Genomic DNA, 20,390 nt, shown 5'->3' with positions numbered 1-20,390 from the left:
CTGTCTGAGTCCCTGTTCATCCCTGTGCCGCTGCACAAACGCACAGTAACGTACAAGCACCCTCAAACTCGCCCTTCCTGACCCTGGTGGGTGGGCGTTGGGGGTTGACACGAGCTCCCCAAAGGCCGCGTTGAACTCCTAACCCCAGGATCGGGGATGGAACCTCACTAGGGTCTTTGCAGACGTGATCGGGAGAGCGGGCCCAGCTCCGATATGGCTGGTGACCAGCCATCTTTGTCCGTCTCAGTCTATGGAGACGATGGCAACACAAACCCTACAGCATGGGCGGGTGGCTCACAGACAGATGACATTCATTCCTCACAGTTTCAGAGGCTGCAAGTCCAAGGTCAAGGTGCCAGTGGAGTCAGTCCTGGTGAGCACTCACTTCCTGGGTGACAGACAGCACCTTGTCACTGTGTTCCCACGTGGCAGAGGGCCCGGGGTCCCTTTTACAAGGGCACTCATTACCTCCTAGCACCTGCCACCTTGCGGTGACAGAGCGCCCTGCGTCCCCCACACTGCCCTGCGAGGAGGTCGAGGGGCAGGCGTGAAGCCATCAGCGGGCAGGACTGGGAGCAGATTCGGAGCCAGAGGAGGTTTCTGAGGGGCGCGTGAGCTGACGGGCGCCTTTCTCCGTCTTTCCCTCACCCATGGGCCCCATCCACCACCCTGGGGCCGCCCACCCAGACCGGCTGGCTCTCAGGTGCCGGGACTGGACGTGTCGCCTCCCAGGTCCGCGGTTCCCCGGCGGCAGGAAGGAGGCGAGGTGCGTGCCGAGCCTGCGAGGATCACCGGGGGTCTGGCACCTACAGGTGGGGGCTGTGAGAGATGAGAGCTGGGAAGACGGGCCGGGACCAAGCCGTGATGAAGCTCCAAATCCCACTCAAGGGGCGCACTGGAGACTTGACAAGCAGGGCGCTGCAGAAGGTGCCCCAGCAGGGAAGTGACAAGAGGTCAGTAGACAGATGATGGCACCAGAGGGATCGGGGCACAGTGTCCCAAGAGGTTCCATACACCTGCCCGGCTTCTGGCTTCAGAACGGTTGTGCAAGAGAATTTCGCCTCGAGAAGAGGTCGCCTGAGGCAGGGGGTCTGCAGGTCCCCCATCAGCTGGGGGAGGGCGACCAGCAGGCTGCTAGGCTTCAGGGGATGTGGACAAACCTCCCTGGAGTGGGGGCCGCAGGGGGTGGCAGGTGGTGCCATTTGGAATGACAGAGACAGGCAGACAAGCCAGCAACAGGGGGCAGGTTGGGAAAACCATGGGACAGTGGCCCCTGGCCAGTGAACAGATGTCCTGGATGCAGGGACAGACCTGGAAGGGACAAAGGGACAGTCCTTGCCATCTGCACGGCTCCCAGGGCCACAGAAGTCAGAGAGGCACCCTCTTCCTGGGTGGTACGGCCAGCACAACCCCCCCCCTGGAGCTCCCTCACAAGGCAGCTGCCCCCCGGTTCACAGGCACAGACGCAGCCCCTGTCCTGTCCTGTCCTGTCCTCTGGGAGCCCGTGAGAATGGACCCCTGGCCCTGCCCGGTACTTCCTGTCAGCACCTAAATGAGTGTTAACTGCGGTTTCCCTCCAGTGCCAGACACAAGGAGCCTCTAAGAATGATAAGTGCAGAATATATGAATTAGAATATAAGAAAGTTCCCGCCACGCAGGAACTCATGTTTTCCCCCTCGCACCCAGCTCGTCTTCCTGCTCCTTGGAGCACACCCGGCCCCCCGGGGGGCTACAGGCCGCCCTGGAAACGAGCTCCTGCCAGGTGTCCGATTCGAGAAGAAGGAAGAGAAGGAAGGTGGCAACTCCTCACAGCCGAACCACCCGCCCAAAGCCTCCGTCCTCAGCACACCGTCCTGGAGAGAGGCCTCCCTTCCCGCAACAACCCTTCCCGGGGCTGTGAGGTGCACTGAGCCTCCTGCAGGGGGCCTTGCCCACATGCTGGTTCCAGGTCTTGGGCATCAGTCAGGCCAACACCCCAGTTTTACAGTTGAAGGGATGGGGGCCATGCACAGAGGTTAGGCCTTAGGCCCTTGCCTGGGGTCGCCGAGCGGGGTCACGGAGCCGTAGGAGCTCTGCCCTCCAGTCCTGATCCCCAGCAGGTGTGTGAGCAGTTGCTTCCATCAAAGGTGTTCATCCCATTAGGCAAAGGCCTCCTCGAGTGTGGCAACGCAGACACAGAGGACAGAGGACAGAGGACAGAGGGGCGGGTTCCGGGAGGGAGCCCCTCCAGCGACTTCTCCCGTCTCAGGGAAAAGTGCATTCAGTATGCTGCTTGGGTGAGAGGGCACAGGAAACCACCCAGAGTGTCTGTGGGGGCTCCTCTTCCTTGGAGACACCCTGCTCTGTTCACAGCCTCTGGGCTGCCTCTGTTACGCCTCACCCCGTAAATCTGGGGCGCCCTTGCCTGGCCAGATGCCTGGAAGAGGCTGAGGGTTCAACATTGTCCCGAGTGGCTCCAGCCCCCAGGGCCCCAGGCAGCTGACGCATCTCCACACCCCCACCCACCCCCCAGCTTGAGTGCACAGAGGGACTAGCAGGGACACCCTGGCCGGGGTCCCAGACCTCTCCTCCAAGTCCAGTGTCCTCACAGTCACGGGGGGGCGGAGCTGGGAATCCAGAAACCGCCTGGCTCTGGTTCCCAGTCTCAGAGAACAGGCCTCCTCCAGCCTCTCCCACGAAGAGCGTGGCTCCCAAGAGGAGGAGAATCATGAATCACAGTGGAAAAAACAGGTGACGAGACTCCCAGGGCCTGGCCCTGCCGAGTGGCACGTTCGCCGGAGGCAGGTCAGCAGCTCCAGCTCACCTGTGCATGAGGTCCCATCAGAGTCTCGGGCCACAAGAGAAACACCATGCTCCCATGGAGCTCTGACGCGGGGACCACACGCTCCCCATCTGTGCCTCGCCAGGGGTGCCCACTGCCCCCAGCACTCGTGCTCACCCTTCTTTAGTTCCCTTCCCAAATTTAGCAGCACAAGGTTTGAGGGCCCCTTTAAACACACAAACTCGCAAACTCCAATTGTGCTGATCCCTGGCATTTTCCACGCTGTTAAAGTGAGGTCATTCGCATCCCTGTTCCCTCACAAGGACCCTGTCCACGCTGGACTCACGGGCAGCCATGCAGGTGTGGGGGCCTGCTTCCAAGGCTTGTGCCCCTCGCACACCCCCCACTCCACCCTGGAACACAGCCCTGCCCACTCCGACGACGGCTCAGCGCACGCTCCTTCTCGACCACCACCAGCGCCTCCCTCTGCCGCGGGGTCCAGACCAGAGCTGGCCTGGAATCCAAGGATTTCTTCATCTGCCCCCCTTGGACCTCTCCAGGCACGACCCCTCCACACTCTTAAAAAATAATTAAAGCAAAACTTCAAAAGAAATTGGGAAACTGATGAAGACAGGTTCCTTCTGTCAGTGCTGGGGAAGGGAGCATGTCACAGAATGCCTGGGCTCCAGGACCTCGTGACAGCCCCCTGCATGCCCCTTTGTGTCCCCTCCCGCTCCCCCAGATGGGCAGTGCCCCTGGCCAGCAGCCCTTCTTACTGCCCTGGAGGGCTCTCCCTTCAAGCTGACTCTCCCCCACGCAGGCGGCCCTGGGCCTCCGCCTGGCCTCCCCTCTTGGCAAAGCCCACAAGCATCCACCGCAGCCCCCTCTCCACCTTCCACTCACAGACATGTCTGATCTGCTGCAGAACCTCTCGCCCAGGGCCACGTGCCCTCCCAAGGCCCCCAGGCCGCACTCCCAAGAAAGAGCTTCCTCTCCATAACTGGTCAAAGCAAGATTTGGGGTCACTCCCTAGTGAAGGTACTAAAGGCTCCCCCCAGGGCAGCAGGGCCCACTCCAGACATGCCCCTGGGGCTCAGCGAACCCCTCCGGCTCGCCCTGCGCTCCACGTGGCACAAGGAGACCACAGGCTAGGCAGAGGCAGACAGAGAGGGCACTCAGAGTGACCATGGTGGGACCTGTCTGTGGAGATCATTAGGGCACAGGAAAGTGACCCCTTCCTAGGGGCCTGGAGCCTCCAAGTGGCACAGAGACCGAGGCTGGGCGCCCAGGATGGGGCGGGGCGCCCACTGCTAGGACAGAAATGGAGAGACCCGCCGGACTGTCCCCAGCCCCCTCGGCCGGGGGAGGCTTGGAGGGCGGCCGGCGGCCAGGGTCCTGTGGGCTCCGTGGGTGTGCACAGAGGGGGAAGCTCCCGATGCGTCGCCTCCCCACGCCCCGGCGGAGTGCCCTGCCCGGCCCCCGCCATCCGCGGCCTGCGAGCGGCCACCCACCAGCCAAATGCCAGGGATGCAACGCTGCAGACCCGCGCCCGGGCCGGGGAGGCGGGACCCGCGGTTCTCAAGTGGCCGCGGCACCGAGGCCACTGCGGGGCAGGCCAGGGCCAGGGTGGCGCCCTCGGCACGGAGGCCACGCACCCCCACAGCAGACCCCGGTCCCAGTGTCCGGGACCCGGCTCCGCACGACCACATCCCTCGGTCCCCCTCCGCCGCCCCCGTTCGCGAGATGCCGACACAAAGGGACGCCGTCACCCACCTGGTCCCGCGGGGCCCGGGCTCCGGGGGTCGTCGCTCCTGCTCGGCCGCGGCAGGGCTGCAAGCGCTCCGCTCGCGTCTGGTGTCGCGGCTGGGCGTCCGCGCCGGGGTGCCCGCCGTCCCGCGCCCGCGCCCTGCCCGGAGCCGCCCTTGCTTCCCTGCCCGGCCTCCAGCCCGGGCGCACAGCCGGCGGGGAGACAGGGCGGCGGCGCGAACGGCACAAAGACGCGGGCGCGGAGTCTCCAGCTCCCGCCGCCGCGCAGCGACCCCTGCCGTCCGCTCTCAGCCGCGCGGGCGGGCCCGGCCGGGTCACCCCGGGCTCCGGGGGACGGGGGCCTCCACGGGGGCGAAAATGACCGGCGAGGCTCCTAGCCTGGTGGCCACCAGAAGACAGTCTCCCGATGCCAACAGTCTGGGGCGAGGGGGGCGGGCTTATAAGCAAGCTAGGAAAGAAGTGCGTGCGCGATTGGATGCCCTTTCTCCACCAGCATCCCATGAAAGGTTTATCCCATCCCACTACCTGGGCGCTTTGAGCCGTGGAGAAGAGCGGCCACGACAATTTACTTCCTGTTGTTAGGGCTCCCGCTGGTCACAGTGGCAGGTCTTCGAAGGTGGAAGTCCTGTAAGGTTTCGCGTCGCCACTTCCCGGGAAGCTGGAAGTTGCTGGACACCGCGCCTGCACGCTGGACCCAAGGTCCTGGCCTTAGGAAAGGACCACCCCCTCTCTGGACTGACAGGGACGCATCCTCCCTCCCACGACCGCACCCTGCCCAGTCTGCTCTGGAGGTGCCCACGCAAGTGACAGCAAAGGAAAAGACAAGTGTCACAGTCAAAATCAAACGCCACACGAAGGTGGTCGAATTGGTGCTAATAAGGCAGAAGTTTGCGGTTGTGTGAATCAAAAAGTAAAAACATTTTTCCCGGCATTCTCCCAGGAAGTAGAGACCCTTTGTGTCCCGTGCACCACCGTGCCCGGGGCTGGAGGAACCGGCCTGGGCACCCACAGTCACTGGGCGAAATAAATGGTTTTGTTTTCTAGAACTCCTGCAAACTAGCGCTGGCATACGACCCAGGGGCAAATGTCCTAGACCCTGATGAGATGTTGGGGCCAGAGAGAGAGGATAGTCTGATCGTTTGGTTTCACACAAGGAACCACTGAAGTGGGACATGGCCTCGGGGGTTGTCCCAACGCCACTGCCAGCGAGGGGCACGCGGTGGCCCTTGTGGCGGGACAGAGTTTTCAAAGGCCTCAGAGTTCCGCAGGAATGATCAGATTGCATTTGGTGCCGCTCAGATGTCCCTGCGGGCAGACAGCTAATGCTGGCTGAGCGTCTCTGTGCTCCGCCACACCTCCCAGCCCGGCACTCAGGCAGGCCCTGTGACTCATGTGGGTCACCAGATTCTGGCAGGAGTGTCACTGCTGGGCTGAGGTAGAGAAGACACCCCAGGCACCTTCCTTGTGCCTGTCCCCGTCCATGGCGACGACTGAGCCACAAAATGAAGTCAGTGATGCCCCTCGGTCGCCAAGCCCCAGGAGGGTGTTTCAGGCTGCCTTGTCACTGTGGCCTGGTCTGTTTTGTTTTTTTTAAAGATTTTATTGATTTATTTTTAGAGAGAGGGGAAGGGAGGGAGAAATAGAGGGAGAGAAACATCAATATGTGGTTGCCTCTCATGTGGCTCCTACTGGGGACCTGGCTCACAACCCAGGCATGTGCCCTGACTGGGGATTGAACCGAAGACCCTTTGGTTTGCAGCCTGGGCTCAATCCACTGAGCCATACCAGCCAGGGCAGCTTGGTCTCATTTAACCTGACTGACGCCTTCGTGGTAGACTCACTGGGAGGGGCAGTGCGTCTGGAAGAGAGCCAAGGGTGGGGGTACCAGGCAGGCAGAGCCCACTGTCCAGTCTCAGACTCGAGAGCCCACTGGGGGCCGGGAGCCGAGTGGGAACCTGGAAGGACCTGAGGGACAGGCCAGCAGAAAGGACGCAGTGAGGGAATCAGGCCTGGGTCGGGACAAAGCCACAGGACGTGGGACACCCAGAGCTCATCCCCCATGGAAGTGGCCACAGGTAGAATGTCCCTGAGGTTTAAAGTAAGAAAAGGGGGTGGGTGGGGCACGGGTGTCCCCCACGGAACAGAGACTGGGTGAGACTGGACTACTGTGACAGGCACGTAGGGCGTGCGCAGCCCTAGCCGTATGATCGGAGGTTGGGGCTCTCAGTCCCACGGCCCCGGCCTTCTGGGAGGCGGCAGGGCTGGACCTTGAATCAAAGGCCAGCGACAAACGAAGCCTGACTGTGCAGTGAAGCCTCTGTGAACAAACGCCCCGGGGAGGGGCTTGGAGAGCCTCTGGGAGGGCAGACTCGTGGGCCCCGGGGAAGAGTGGGGGCCTGGAGAGGAAGCTCCGATCACCCCCCCAAGGGGCCCTGGGCTGCTCCTGAGTCACACCCTTTTACAATGAACTGGTGACCTCGTAAGGGACAGGAAGGGGCTGGGGACAGCCATCTTGTGTGCATCTGGGGGACCTGGTGCTGCCTCCAGGGCTGCAATGTCTGAAATCAGCTGAACAGCAGGCACCCAGCTGGTGTGGAGCGTGGCTTGGTGTGGGCGAGAAAGCACGCACATTGGTCTGGGAGCACCCGATACGGCGGGAGGAAGACTGACTCACTTTGGGCAGTTCCCCAAATCTTCCAGGAATCAGCTTGCTCAGACCGTTGTTTTTATGGTCTTTTTTTTTAGATAAAGTGAATTCTCCAAACATGAGACACACTCACATTCATAAGCGAGTATGTAAATACCTCATAACCAAACTCGGCGCCTCCTTTTTTCAAACCGCCTGGTTGTTTCAGACACCATCGGCTCCCCTCTTGCCCGTCAGTGTGAATGGTCGGTTAGGAACTGGATGTTCTCCCCGCAACCTGAGCCAGCTCATTGGCTTTGAGAGCCTCCAGAAGAGACGTGCGAAATAAAACCGAGCACGGTCGAGATTCTGTTAAAACATGTGTGACTGCAAAGCCAGGAAGTAACAGCAGGTTGCCTCTGGGCGGCACACCTGTAGACCATTTTTATCTGCTTCATTTTGCTCTACTTTGTTTTTGCAATATGCTTCACGTGTGCGTTACTTGTAGCCTCATGAACAACACCTTAAAATCTTTCTGTTCTTTGGAGCCCGTGTCATTGGCTTCCGAGTGGGACTTGCTCTGTGGGCCTCTGTGCCATTTCCCCCTCCCTCCCTGAGTGGGACGTGTCTGTCTCCTCAGGGGCCATCTAGCTAAGTGACCCACCCCTCTCCCCCGTGTGGCAGCCAGGGGGACCCAGCCACAAGGACGCAGCACACCTGCTGCCCCAGAGGCTCTTCATTGTCTTTGCGCTCCCGGACCCGACCCCTGTCCTGGGGTCCGGAGCCCAGGGTGGGCCCATCGGGTGGGAAAGGTAGGGAGCCCACAGTTTCCTCTTTTTCCTGAGAAACTGGGTGTCTCTAACCAGAGGTCAAGTCCCAGCAAGACCACTCTGAGTCCAGAGGCCATGAGGGAAGCCCTGGGGCCCGGCGTGTGGCTCCCTCGGTGCAGAGAGCCGGAAAGGAGGGCAGGGGAGAGAGCAGGTGACAGGAATGCTGGCCCTTTGGGATTGTTGAGTCAGGCAGGGCCATGGCCGCCGTATACACACTCCACCACACTGACACGCAGAGCTGTCATGCTGGGGAAAGTTTAATATATATATATATATAAAGTTTAAGAATATGTTATAATATGTCTGAGCCACGTACAAGGGCATCAGATACAGAGGAATACTACATATGTACAGCTCCCAACCCCCTCAGACCGCCGAGGCACACTCACAACCAAGATTTAAAATCTTAGGGAGCGAGCTGTCCCCTCTAATCACAGCAGGTGACATGGTCTTTCCAACAGGGGCTGGGCTGCGTGACAGATCGATGCTGCGCGGGGCCCCCTGTGCCCCAGTTCGCCTGCATCGTCATTTCACGGTTCTCCGTGTGGGCCCCGTCACTCGCTCCCAAACTCCAGACGGAAGCCCGACACCAGCCTGCGTGGCAGATGATTCGGCCCAACGGTCTCACTCATGTTCACACGTGAAAGGGAACAGGCACATTCCATATCACTTATCACTAAATAACAGAGGTAATGCTTTTAAAGCCAGTGTGCGATCACTCATGTCTGATGTTTCCTAAGACAGAATTCCAATCAGAATGTTAGAACATAACTTAAGCAGTAATTAAAGGTGCACAAACATTTGCCCTTCACCCTCTCATGCAGATGCCTCGGTGACATTGGCCATTTGCTTTCCTGATGGAAAGAGCATATTTCGTAAAGCTGGAGACTCATACTTAAAACAGAGAAAGTAAAGCCAAGCATTATATAATTTAAACTTAAAGTACACTGCGGTGCGGCAGGTAGAAAAGGTGAGCGCGGACGACTTTGAACAGCAGCACCGGGAACCCCCCCGGGGCGTCGGGGAGGGAGTGGTAGGTACTAGCAGCAGGAAATGGATTCGAGTCCTGTAGCTTATTTCTGATGTGCAGCTTGTTTCTAACTTGTTTTGTTTTCTATGTCCCTTTGGGGAGAGAAACACAGTCCTGTGCAGCTTGAGAAAATCTACCCTAAGTCAGAGGATCTGGGGTGCGAATTCGGGTTTCGTTTCGGAGGATGCTGGCTGGCGGAGCCCCCGCCTGGTCCCACACCGGGCCTTTTGCGTTCCCACGCGCCTGCTCTTTCCCTTTGCCCTCACCCCTGGGGAATGCTGGGAAGGGTGGCAAGTTACACATGTGCTAAGAAAAAAAACAACTCTTTTACGTTCGTACGGATTATAGCAGCAGCATCCTAGCGTACAGACTACCAAAATCCAGCGGGGGGCCTTTCTCTGCTTCTTTTTTCTCTTTTTTCATAAATCCCTTGGCCTTCATTTCGGGCCCCTCGTTCAGTAGCTGTTTTGTTTGTGGGTGTTTTTTTTTCTGTGGTTAGACATGAGTATCCAAGCAATTTATACAGTGGAAAATGTGTGAGGGCTCAGTGAGACAGAAACCCTTCTGCTGAATTAGAACAACTTGAAATTTGAAGTAGGAATATGTTTTCTGAGGAAAAACCAAACCCTTCAAAATCAACGTCTGGAAGACGGATCAGGAAGGGGACTTGCTGGCCACCCTGGCCGTCACCCTGGGACACCACGTGGAGCGGCAGCTGGGTTAAAATAGCTCTTCCTTTGTTTGGGAAAAAATTTTTCCATGATTTTGCCCCTTTGAAAGAATGACAGGAAATCATTATTTTACAGGCCCTGGGATCCCGTTACATAAACAAGCGGCCTGGGATGTTTCTGCCAGGGGGAGAGTTCGGGTCCTTGACGCTGTTTGAGTGACAGTTTCCCTCCTAGGGCTGGAGGAGGGAGGCGAGGACCCTGTCACCCTGACCTAGATTGCGGTTGACTTCAAGTGGCTTGGAGTTCCATGAGAAACGTGCCAAGTTCCACTGGCCTGGGGCCCCGGGCGCCTTGGGCTCCTCATCACACTCTCGTCCACGCTGGCCATGTGCTCACGCCGGTCCAGCGGGTGGGGACAGCTGCCTGTTCACATACTCTCGGGAGTCTCTGCTTGACTCACTCACACGACTTGAACAGCAGGCTCACACGACAACCCAGGCACGGGCCCCTGGTCTGCTTCCCCATGAAATGAAAAGCGTACCTTGGTTTTGCTAAGAACTTTGGAAGGAAAAGGAGAGCAAGAGGAAGAGAGCATGCATTCAAGGAGCAGTCGCTTGGGCCGCGGGCTGGGCTGGAGTGGCGTGGGCGGCCGCCATGGCGCCCTCCCGAGTGATCCCCGAGGACAGACTGACTGTGAACTTGTGGAAAGAGAGTCCCGGTGGCAATTACACAAAGGCGGGGGAGGGGACAGTGTTACAACAGACAGAAGGTATCAGGAGAGACCTTCTGTGATTTTTTTTAGGTGTGAAAATTGGCATCTCAGTCTTTAGCAGAAAAAAATTGACTATGAAATAAATAAACTAGAAAAAAATGGAAATGCGGGGGTCACAGTAACAGTGCTCAAGAAACCAACTCCACACTAAGCCAATGAGCTGAAGTTAATGGGTTTGCACTACTTAAGGCTTTCAGCTACCCAAGTGCGCCTTGGGCGGCCGCAGGTCACCAGCTATCATGCGAAACAGGCGATCATATCTGGGGCCACCGAGGAGGGCCAGCAGGAGGTGCTGCAGGTGAAGGCAGCCACAGGGGCCTCGCAGGGGCCCCGGGGGGACGGAGGCCGCTCCCCGCCAGCCCTACCAGTCCAGATTCAGGTCCGCCTTGCTCCACACGTACTTCCCCCCGCGCTTGCGGAACGCCTCTTCGTCAAAGCCGCTGAACTTGATGGCTTCTTCCACGCCGACATCCAGGATGGACTTGGAAGGGTCCTTCCGCCCCTCTCTGCAGTTCAGGAAGCGCATCTACAACATTCACGACAGAAATCGGGTATTTCTATACAAGGTGTCCTGTAACACTAAGTATCGGAGTTTAGTCCAAGGATCTTTTCGGTGTTCCACTCGCTTCCACAGGGCTCGCTGAGAACCGGGAGCCGGATGCCACCCTCAGGGCACGGAACCCCTCGGGCACCTCGTCTCCCGCCCCTCGGCTCACCTCCGCCCTCCCACACTCATGGTGCCAGTTGAGTGCATGACAAAGGGAACTGCAGACGTGCCCCCGAGGCGCGTGTCGTACCAACTGTACTCCAGGACCACCCACACGTGAACGGCTGGCCCAGGACAAAGGCCGACGAAATGGACATGCTGGTCACGCAGCCCTGGCCTCGCCCCTTGATTAGTTTTTAAACGATAATCTTGTAATTCATGGGAAATACTCACGTATTCATCCAGAATCAGGTAGGAATCCTTCATCTGCAAAGGAGAGACAAAGTTCAAAGTTAGTTCTGAGAATGCGTCTTGGTACGTGTGTTCCACACTCCACCCCACGAGGCTCGTGGGGTGTCTTCACTGGTTCCGGGCTCAGCAGTCCCTGCATCGCTTGCGGGTCTCTGGGTGTGGCCCTCACAGGGGGAGCCTCCCCCACCAAGCACATCTCTGGGGGCGGCTGGCTGTGTCCCAAAACCTGGATTCTCTGCCCCATGGGGTCCAATGTCACCCCGGAACTCCTCTGATGGTGAAATCCTGAGGCTTGTCCTCCCATTTCCTCAAGCGGTGGGAGAGCCCTGCTCTTCCTTATCCGATTCTCCTGGGGGGCTGATTGAGCCCGGCCCCCAGCATCCCTCTCTTCATTGTATCTGTTGCCAGAGAAAGATCACAGCAACCCTTCGCGGGGCCACTCGGCACCGGGGGGCACCTGGGCCTCATTCTGAGACCCCACGCCGGAAGGGGGCCCCAGCCAGGAGACTGCACCCTGCCCTCCTGGAGCCCCCCCCCACTAAGTGACCCTGTGGAGCCCTCGGGGAGAGATGCCCCTCTTTGGACCCAGTCTCAAAGTGTGCCAGGGAACCGAGCCCCGGGAGGTGCTGGGTACCACCTTGTCGTTGCACTCGGGCACCAGGCAGGACACCTCCTGGTGGCGGTCCAGGAACTCCTGGAACTCCTCGTTGCTGATGACGAACTTCTCGGCCTCGCGCAGAGCCCCTTCTCCGACGTTCTCGCCCTCAATGAGGAGGCACTGGAACACCTGAGAAAACAGGGCGCCTCGCGTCACCGACCGCCAACCTCGCGCCTTGGACATGTGCAGCTGGCTGCCTCCCACCAAGGAACATTCCAGAAAGACATTGCTCTGAGGGAATGAGAGCGTGCCCTGACGTTTAGGAAGCACAGATATTTTTAAAATGTAGACTCACAAAAACCGGCCTGAATTTTACATTTGATCGAATCTTATAATCTAATTTTTTAGACTACAAGGTGACAAACACTCAGTGAAGGGCGTACGGGCCACATGAAAACATGGAGAAAAGAAGCAAATCATTTGCAGTCCCAGAACCAGGAAATAAGTGCTGTCTTGGCCACTGGGTTTTAATACATCCTCATGGAGGCCTCGGGAATGGACCGGCTGGAAGGACAGTTTTCCAAGGCCGTGAAGCTTGTTTTTCAGCATTCTTTTAAGTAAGTACATGGGGGTGTGCATGTGACACATTGTTCCATCGCAAGGAATGAATCATCTAAAAGGAAACCGGTCCCAGCAAATTCTGCAGGTGACCACAGGTGACCCCCAGTCATGGGGCTGTAGGGTTTCCATGCGACAGGGGGCTCTGTGCGGCATTTAATTACCCTTTCAGCAGTGCACGAGCAAGAAATTACACAAAAAGTACAATTTTCACCATTCTAAATTTTGCCTCCTTTGCTCACTCTGTCTCTTGAGCGGTCCCAGGCCCCCCACAGCTGCCTGTGCACCCCTGGCCCCCCGGGCCTCCGCCATTTGCCTTGGAGCCGTTTTCCTCTGGGAACACCAGCCATCTTCGTGCCCACAGCTCCCACCCGCTTCAGCTGCAGGGCGGGCGGGTGGGTGGGCAGAGGCCTGGCAGGGAGGGGCGTCCTCCACAAGATCTGGGGTCCCCACCTGCCTGGAGGACCCAACACTGAAGACGCACACACATGGGCATTTCCCCCTGTGACTTCGGTGCCAGGACCCACCAGCCAGACTGCAAGGGGCTCTCGGGGGACAGCCAGGTCGTGGGGGCTTGAAGAGAGTGGAGGGCGGTAGGACCGGAGGGGAGGTTCCGGGGGAGCCCACTCCGCAACACCCCCACCCTGTGCAGAGCACCGCAGGGTCCTTAATATCAGGGGGGGCTCAGCACGCAGCTCTGTGGACTCAGCAGGTGGGCCCAGGCCCCAGAGAGGAGGCAGCAGCCCCGGGAAAGCGGGCTCTGAAATGTGGTAGAAACTGCACCATAGCAGGGCGGTGCTGGTTTCCGGCGGTGCGTGGCACCGGCCGTCTGGCGGGGAACCTGCTTTGCACACAGGCCCACAGAGCTAGTCCTCGCCCGCTGCAGAAGCCCGGAGTCTGAGAAGGCTGCCTCAGAGCGAATCGAGCAGGTGGAAGCCAGAGGAGGAGTCGGGAGGCTAGAGGAAAAGGCTGTCTCTTAAAGCTGTGCAGTGGAGAAGAGGAGACTTCGGGGGAAGAAACACACACGTGTATAAATACACACGTGCACACACAGACCGAAAAGAGAGCAGCGAGGACGGCAGCGAGCACGGACGGAGGGGGGCAGCCGAGGTGGGAGGAGGCCAGGCTTCCCCGGGACTCCAAGAGCTCGGAGCTGAGCCCTGGCCCCGGGCTGGCCCCTCTGTGGGCTCAGAATCTCTGTTTCTCATCATCCCTCTCCACTGTTTTTTCACTTTTTTTATGTTCCTCCCTAGACCAGGAGAGCAGCTAAGACTCTGCTTTCTCACAGATGTAACCAATATTTAAATTTCATATATCAATTTAAACAATTTTAAAAAGTAACGTTTCCAGCTTCCCCTCACCCATTTCTGCATTTTTCAGGGTAACATCAGAAAAATGAGATAGTAGCTCCCTTCCCCACCTCTCCAGGTCTGTGCCAAAAGCCGGTGTGGATTTAAACAGGCCCAGGCAGCCTCGAAAGGAGCGGGCCTCTGCGGAGCACGCCTCTACCCTGGACGGGACTTTCTTCCCCAGACCTTCCCCAGCCACGGAAGTTCTGTCCACTTTCCAGGGTCCAGCTGAGCAGCAGCCCCTACCCGAAGCCCTCCAGGCACTCTGGCAAAATCAGACTCCGCCTGGTCTGCCCTCCCGTATCGCCCCAGCATACAGCCTTACACTGCCCACGTCCCTGGTCCTTTCTCCTTCCTAGAACCAATTCTGCACCCGGTCCTTGGTGGCAGGTCTTTGGAGGCCCAGACACAAATATGAGTCAGCTCTGCAACTGTCGCCAGGGCAGCCTGTGACACATATGTACTGGTGTCAGCCCCTGCTAATGTCTACCCGCCCTGACCCCCTGGCCCAGGGTCTTGTTTCATGGGCACGGGGTGAAGACCAGGAAGCTGGGGGTTTTTTTGTTTGTTTGCTTATTTGTTTTAAACAGTCTCCCAAGTTGATTCTGAAGAACAGCCACGGGTAGGAAATGTTACCTTATCATTATCGGCAAGTGTGGCCACACTGTGGGCGCTGCACCTTGAATGGGCGTGTGTCTTTGAACTTCAGACTTTCAGTAGCTGATCTCGGGGCTGGTCCAGAAGCATAGCCCTTGGTGAATGAATTTTGCTACAACTTGGGAATGGCCTTGCCTGAACTACCTTTTAATAATTCAATGACAAAATGTATTAACGGAGTGTGCGAAGAACACACATCCATTCCTAGACAAGCCAGGAGCTGTCAGAATAAATCCAGTCTTGTCCTCATCAGCACACACAGGGGCTGGCTTTCTGTGGGCACCTTATTCAGAGCATCTCCAAGCACCTAGTGTATCTCTGGCCTTTGTCCTCAGAATATTCCAGAAGGGAATTAGCCCTCGTGTTTAGACAGACAACGGAGGCAAAGAGAATCTAAGCAGTTTCAAGCTGAGCGGATAGAAGAAAGACCAAGGGGCTGGGCTCCCGGCTGGCGCGGTCGCTTCAGGAGCCCCTGGGTCCTCGCGGCGTTCCACTCCCCCAAGGCGGTTCCCCCCGCGGACGTTAAGACGATGGTCTGCAGACGCCGCCCTGGGCTCACCTTCCAGCGGACGGGGTTCAGCTCCTTGATGTGCTCTCTCATGTCCTCGTCCACGTTGAAGCGGTTGATGACGGAGTTGATCTTGAAGGCCACCCTGTAATCCCGGCACCACTTCCGCAGCTTCCGAAGGTTCTCCACGTGGTTTATCCTCCCGTGCCCGCGGCCGATGAGGACATTCACCTCCTCGTTGAAGCTGTCACAGGAGATGGCCAGGATGTCCAAGTATTGGCCTGAGGGGAAACGAGCGCCGTTAAGACCTCCATCCAGGGACCAGGCCCTTGGGGTTGTTTTCACATCTTGTGCCGAAACATCCCTGGTCCGACGGATGCTTTCATTTCTTAAAAGAAAAAAAAAACCTCTTTCCTCACCCCCACACTCACGGAAGTGTGTGGTCTACTGGGTACTTCTGTCCACCAATTGTGAACACTAGACACCTGATGAGGTGACGACCACGCTGGCGTTCGGTGGGAGTGCGCTCCAAGGCGCTTCCTCCAGGTGTTCCATTAGCTCCGCCCCGGGCCCTGGAACTTCTGGGGCAGGCTGACACTCGGGTCTGTGCGCAATGGTGGGCTTGCTCCTTTTCTAGTCACAGAAGCACGATGGCTCGGCCACCCTCCCGTTTCGCCTTCTCCCTGACCTCTGTTCTATATCTGATTCAGCATCTAAACCCCCACAGAGACCCTACAGAGGGCAGAGTTTGCCCTCGTTAGATGCCGAGGAAGCCCAGATGACGGGAGTTTTGGGGGTACAGAGCACAGCTGCTCCCCGAAACAGCACACAGTAGCAGCTGTGCCAGGGGGTCCTCACAGGGCACAGGGTCAGCTTTGTGTCCTCCCTCTCCCATCACTCTCTGCCACGCCCCCTCCTCCCCTCCTACTCCTCCTTCCACTTCCCCTGCTGCTCCAAACCATCCGCTTGGCTCTTCTGTGATTTTTCATTATTTTTATTTCGATACAGTTTATGTTCAGTATTAGTCCGTACTAGTTTCGGACACCCAGGGAAGCAGTCAGAAAAGTCACAGCCTAGACAGGGTGGCCCCCCATCACCTGTCTCTAAAACATGGCCGTTCCCTGCCCTCGCCCAGCCAAGTCCCTCTGCTTGACCAAGCGTGAGTCTCCCTGGTTCTCGGGGCCATGCAGAGCAGACCGCAGAAGTCGGTTCTCCAAACAGCTCTCCAATTACGGGAAATAGGAGGTATAGAAACGGTGAGAGCAACCGTGCCAGTCCAATTGCTTACTTTAGATGAGACTGACTTAAAGAATGGTTATTTCCGTAAGTATTTTAAACAATTAAACATAGCAAAGGAACAGTGAGGTGGGGCTGTCAGCGGTCGCTGTTTTGAGTTCCCTGACGGCTGTTAGGCTGAGCCTCAGCGCTCGTTCCCTGCTGTCCTTGTACCTCGGACCAGGGTGCTCTGTTATCTCTCTGGCCAGGCTGGTTTAGGAGCAGCTCCGAAGAATGTAAACACCCTAAACCTAACGCACAGCTAAAAGAAAGATTAACGTGAGCATGTTTGGTGCCCCCCACCCGGGCCCCTGCAGGCCCAGCCTGCGGCCCGGGGTGGAAGGAAACGCAGTCCCACCCGCAACAGCAGGTGCCCAGGAGTCCCCCCACCCCCGCCCCCAGGAAGCTCACCGTAATCCACAAACCACTGCTCTCGGATCAGGCTCCCGTTGCTGACGATGCTCACGCTGGGCAGGCACAGGTTCTTCTTGCAGTACTTCACCAGCTGGCCCACGTACTCACCCCGGTCCTGGAGGAACGGCTCCCCACCCGAGAAGTTGATCTTCTCCATGCCTGGGGGAGGGGAAACACGCGTTTTCCTTCTCTGTCTCCACGCCGCAGACATTGCGGTGGTTTTCACGGCAAGAGCAGGGTGTTCTCCACGTCACAGACAGGACGTGAAGCCCCTCACCGTCCTTCCCTCCCCGAGTCCAGTCCCCCGTCAACCCCATGTTAGGGGATACCATGTATGTAGGCCAGAGCTTCACACACACAAAAATCGCCTGAAGTTGCTTGTCTTTCCTTCCTTGTCTTGAACTAGATGCACATAATGTGGGTCACCAGTTACAGAGACAAGAACGTTCCTGAGAAGCCCGAGGGTGTGAAGAGGCGACACAGAGAACTGCAAAGCAGAACCCTCACCCCCCTCCCCATCTAGAACAATCTAGAATGCTTGTGTGTTTTACGGTAGATTTGTGCTCAGCCGTTTGGCCACACAAAATGTTCAGGGTGAGATCACCCAGCGCTTTGAGTTTTATGGGCCTTGCTTATTGCCTTCTAGGTTTTTATAGTCTCATCCAGACGCTTGATAACACTCTTAAAAACACAACCCTTTCTAAGGACAGGGTTTTGCTCTTCCAGAAGCTTCCTTTCCAGTGCTCTGAGAGTTCGAGGTGGTGTGCCTCGGTGGAAGCGCACAATAGGCTCCCCCGAGAATGCTGCCCACTAATCCGTGCACGCGGCAAACCCTGTGCTCATGAACTAGCGAACACGGTGCGTGGTGACTTCATTTCTGCAGGGGGACTGTCACGCAGCCTTTAAAAACACTGTTGTGCCCCAGTTTCCAGGCCCCGGCCAGAGGGGCAGTTCCTCTCCTCGAACAGCCCATTTAGTTACTCTAAACTCTCGACCTGACACATTGCTCACTGGGGATCTCGGCATGGGGCTTAGGACCCCACGGTTCTCAGAGGGAACCCACCCAGCCACTGAAGCATCCCACCCGTGGGAGCCCAGCCAGCCCTCTTGCTCCTTCTCTGCACCCCCTCCCAGTCTCAGTGTGGTGATGTTTTCCTCCTGTAAGTCCTTGGTTACAAGGCTCCGTCCCAGTTAGCGTTCAGCTGCTTATTCAGGACGGTTTCCCCATAATTTAGCTCTAATTCCAGTTCGGTCCTGGGAGGAGGTTAGTGTAGTCCCCACCTACTCTGCCCCGTCCTGGTCCTCCACTTTAACCATTTTAGTTCACCGGGTTTTTATTGACTAAAACCTGAGAAGTCATTATAGGAAAGTATGAATTACAACTCTTGTACAGTAGGTTATAAAAATACAGAAGCATTCATTTGTGCCTTGTAAAAATAGTTTGAGGTTGGTATAGGAGCTATCATTGTTATCTACATTTTAAAGATTATTAAACTGATATTCAGAAAAGTTAGATGTCTGGATGAACCTGGTACCTGAGGAACTCAAGTCCAGGTTTGTGACTCAAGACTCAAAGACCCTTCCACAAGACAAGATCGCTTCTCATTTATTCACTCACCCATCATTAGTTCACCTATTCTGAAACATGTTTAGGGCCCTATGACGTTTGGGATGTTCTGCTAGGCATGAAGACATAGAGACACCAAGGCTCAGCCTCGGAATTCAGACGCTTCGAGGACTCGGATGTTTACAAGGAATCGGCAAGACAAAACACAGGGCACAACTTAAAAACTGCCCTGATACGCACGTGTGACAAGGGCCATGAGGTCAGGGATGGAGGGGAGAGGACCTGGATTCTGCCCAGAGAGGACTGGAATGAGTCTGAGGGGCTCTGAAAGCTTGCCGACAGAGGCTGGGGCCACGGGCCTCCCAGGAAGAGAGAGCCACCTGGTCATGCCCGGGCTTGGTGGGGCAGGGGGTGGAACGTGATGTGGCTATGGCACGGGGTGGGGGACGGCCTTGGGGTGAGGGTGCTGGTAGACATGCAAAGCTTGCCAAGGGCCTTGAAGCCTTTGCTGGTGAGTGTGAGGCTGGGGACCACGCAAGGCAGTCAGGAGGAAGCGTTGAGGCTCCGAGGGCGAGTCCCTGCAGGCCCCGCAGGAAAGGGGAGAGGGGACTCGACCACCCTGCTGAGAATGGCAATGCTCCAGTCGGCCCCCACAGGACGGCCAGGCAGGCCTGCCCTGGGCTCTGCTGCTGAACGGGGGCAGAACAAGTCATACCCAATAAAAGGCGAACTGTGCGGCAGGATTACCTGGAGCGCTAAAGCAGGTAGAACCTGTCTGCGCGCTGGAAGATAAGCAGGGGGGGGCTCGCCTCTGGGGGAAGGGCAGGGGCTGGGAGAGAGCAGCCTCCCCACTCCCCGGGGGCTTCGAGGTCCTCTCCCCAGGTGGGCAAACTGGTTCCCTGCCGGGGTCTGGAGACGGGCCCTCTGGAGGGGGGCCACCGAGTCCTCAAGTGCTTTACTTCCCTGAGAAAGGTCAGACCCGGTGAGAGAAAGGGGGGGGAGGTGCTGCTGAAGTCGCCAGTCTGGAGGTGCTCTGGGACCGGCAGGACAAGGAGGGTCGGGGCAGAGGTGGAGAGGAAGACGCTGCCCCAAGCGGGCCAGGCTGCGCTCCCTCCCTCGGGGTGGGGCCCTGAGGACCACGCAAGCTCACTGCGGGCTGAGCAGACCAGCAGACTCCCCGCCACGTTGGAGCTGCAGGCTGCAGCCTCTCTCAGGCTTGTAATCTGGAGTGGAACGGCCATGGGGGCTCTTTGGTGACAGGCCGTTTTTGTCTCTCGTTTGTCTTGGTTTTGGCTCGCTTTCTTCACCATGTCTGGGAGACCCTGACCCACCACCCCTTTGGACGAACCCATCCGATGCCCGTACCCACGACCGTGCCCATGCTGCTGCGTTGGCTGCCCCACCGACTGCCCCGCTGGCCACCCCACTGGGCACCCCACTGGCTACCCCGCTGATCGCCCCGCTGGTCGCCCCGCTGACCACCATGCTGGCTGCTCTACTAACTGCCCCACTGACCGACCCGCTGGTGGCTGGTCTGGCAGCCCCGCTGACCGCCCCGCTGGCCACCCCGCTGACCGCCATTCTGGTCGCCGATCTGGCCACCCTGCTGGCTACCCCCCTGACCGACCTGCTTGTCACCGATCTGGCCGCCCCACTGACCGCCCCGCTGGTCGCCATGCTGGCTGCCCCGCTGACTGACCTACTGGTCACCGATCTAGCTGCCCCGCCGACCGACCCGCTGGTCGCCGATCTGGCCGCCCCACTGACCGCCCCGCTGACCGCCCCGCTGACCGCCCCGCTGACCGCCCCGCTGGTCGCCATGCTGGCTGCCCGCTGACCAACCTACTGGTCGCCATGCTGGCTGCCCCGCTGACTGACCTACTGGTCGCCGATCTGGCCGCCCCGCTGATCACCCCGCTGGTCGCCATGCTGACCGACCCGCTGACCGACCCGCTGGTCGCCGATCTAGCCGCCCCACTGACCAGATCG

General features: G+C 58.1%; 2 protein-coding genes across 2 annotated transcripts in view; both read right to left on the bottom strand.

Annotated features, from left to right (window-relative positions):
- RNF144A (ring finger protein 144A) overlaps positions 1-4,725 on the bottom strand; it is a 69,553-nt gene extending 64,828 nt beyond the window's left edge. Inside the window, exon 1 of the mRNA XM_037048673.1 lies at positions 4,535-4,725. The gene's annotated coding sequence lies outside the window, so the exon portion shown is untranslated. The remainder of the gene's footprint in view (positions 1-4,534) is intronic.
- A 4,378-nt stretch (positions 4,726-9,103) lies between these two features.
- RSAD2 (radical S-adenosyl methionine domain containing 2) overlaps positions 9,104-20,390 on the bottom strand; it is a 13,411-nt gene continuing 2,124 nt past the window's right edge. Inside the window, exons 2-6 of the mRNA XM_037048671.1 lie at positions 16,832-16,993; positions 15,197-15,426; positions 12,053-12,202; positions 11,398-11,430; positions 9,104-10,983 (exon numbers count right to left, since the gene is read on the bottom strand). Coding sequence (XP_036904566.1) covers positions 10,819-10,983; positions 11,398-11,430; positions 12,053-12,202; positions 15,197-15,426; positions 16,832-16,993 — 740 coding nt within the window. The 3' untranslated portion in view covers positions 9,104-10,818. The remainder of the gene's footprint in view (positions 10,984-11,397; positions 11,431-12,052; positions 12,203-15,196; positions 15,427-16,831; positions 16,994-20,390) is intronic.

This window comes from Sturnira hondurensis, unplaced genomic scaffold (assembly GCF_014824575.4).
Source record: "Sturnira hondurensis isolate 20B ecotype Veracruz unplaced genomic scaffold, ASM1482457v3 Scaffold0006413, whole genome shotgun sequence".
NCBI lineage: Eukaryota > Metazoa > Chordata > Mammalia > Chiroptera > Phyllostomidae > Sturnira > Sturnira hondurensis.
The sequence above is the reverse complement of the archived record's forward strand: the minus strand, read 5'-3'. Positions and strand labels throughout refer to the sequence as shown.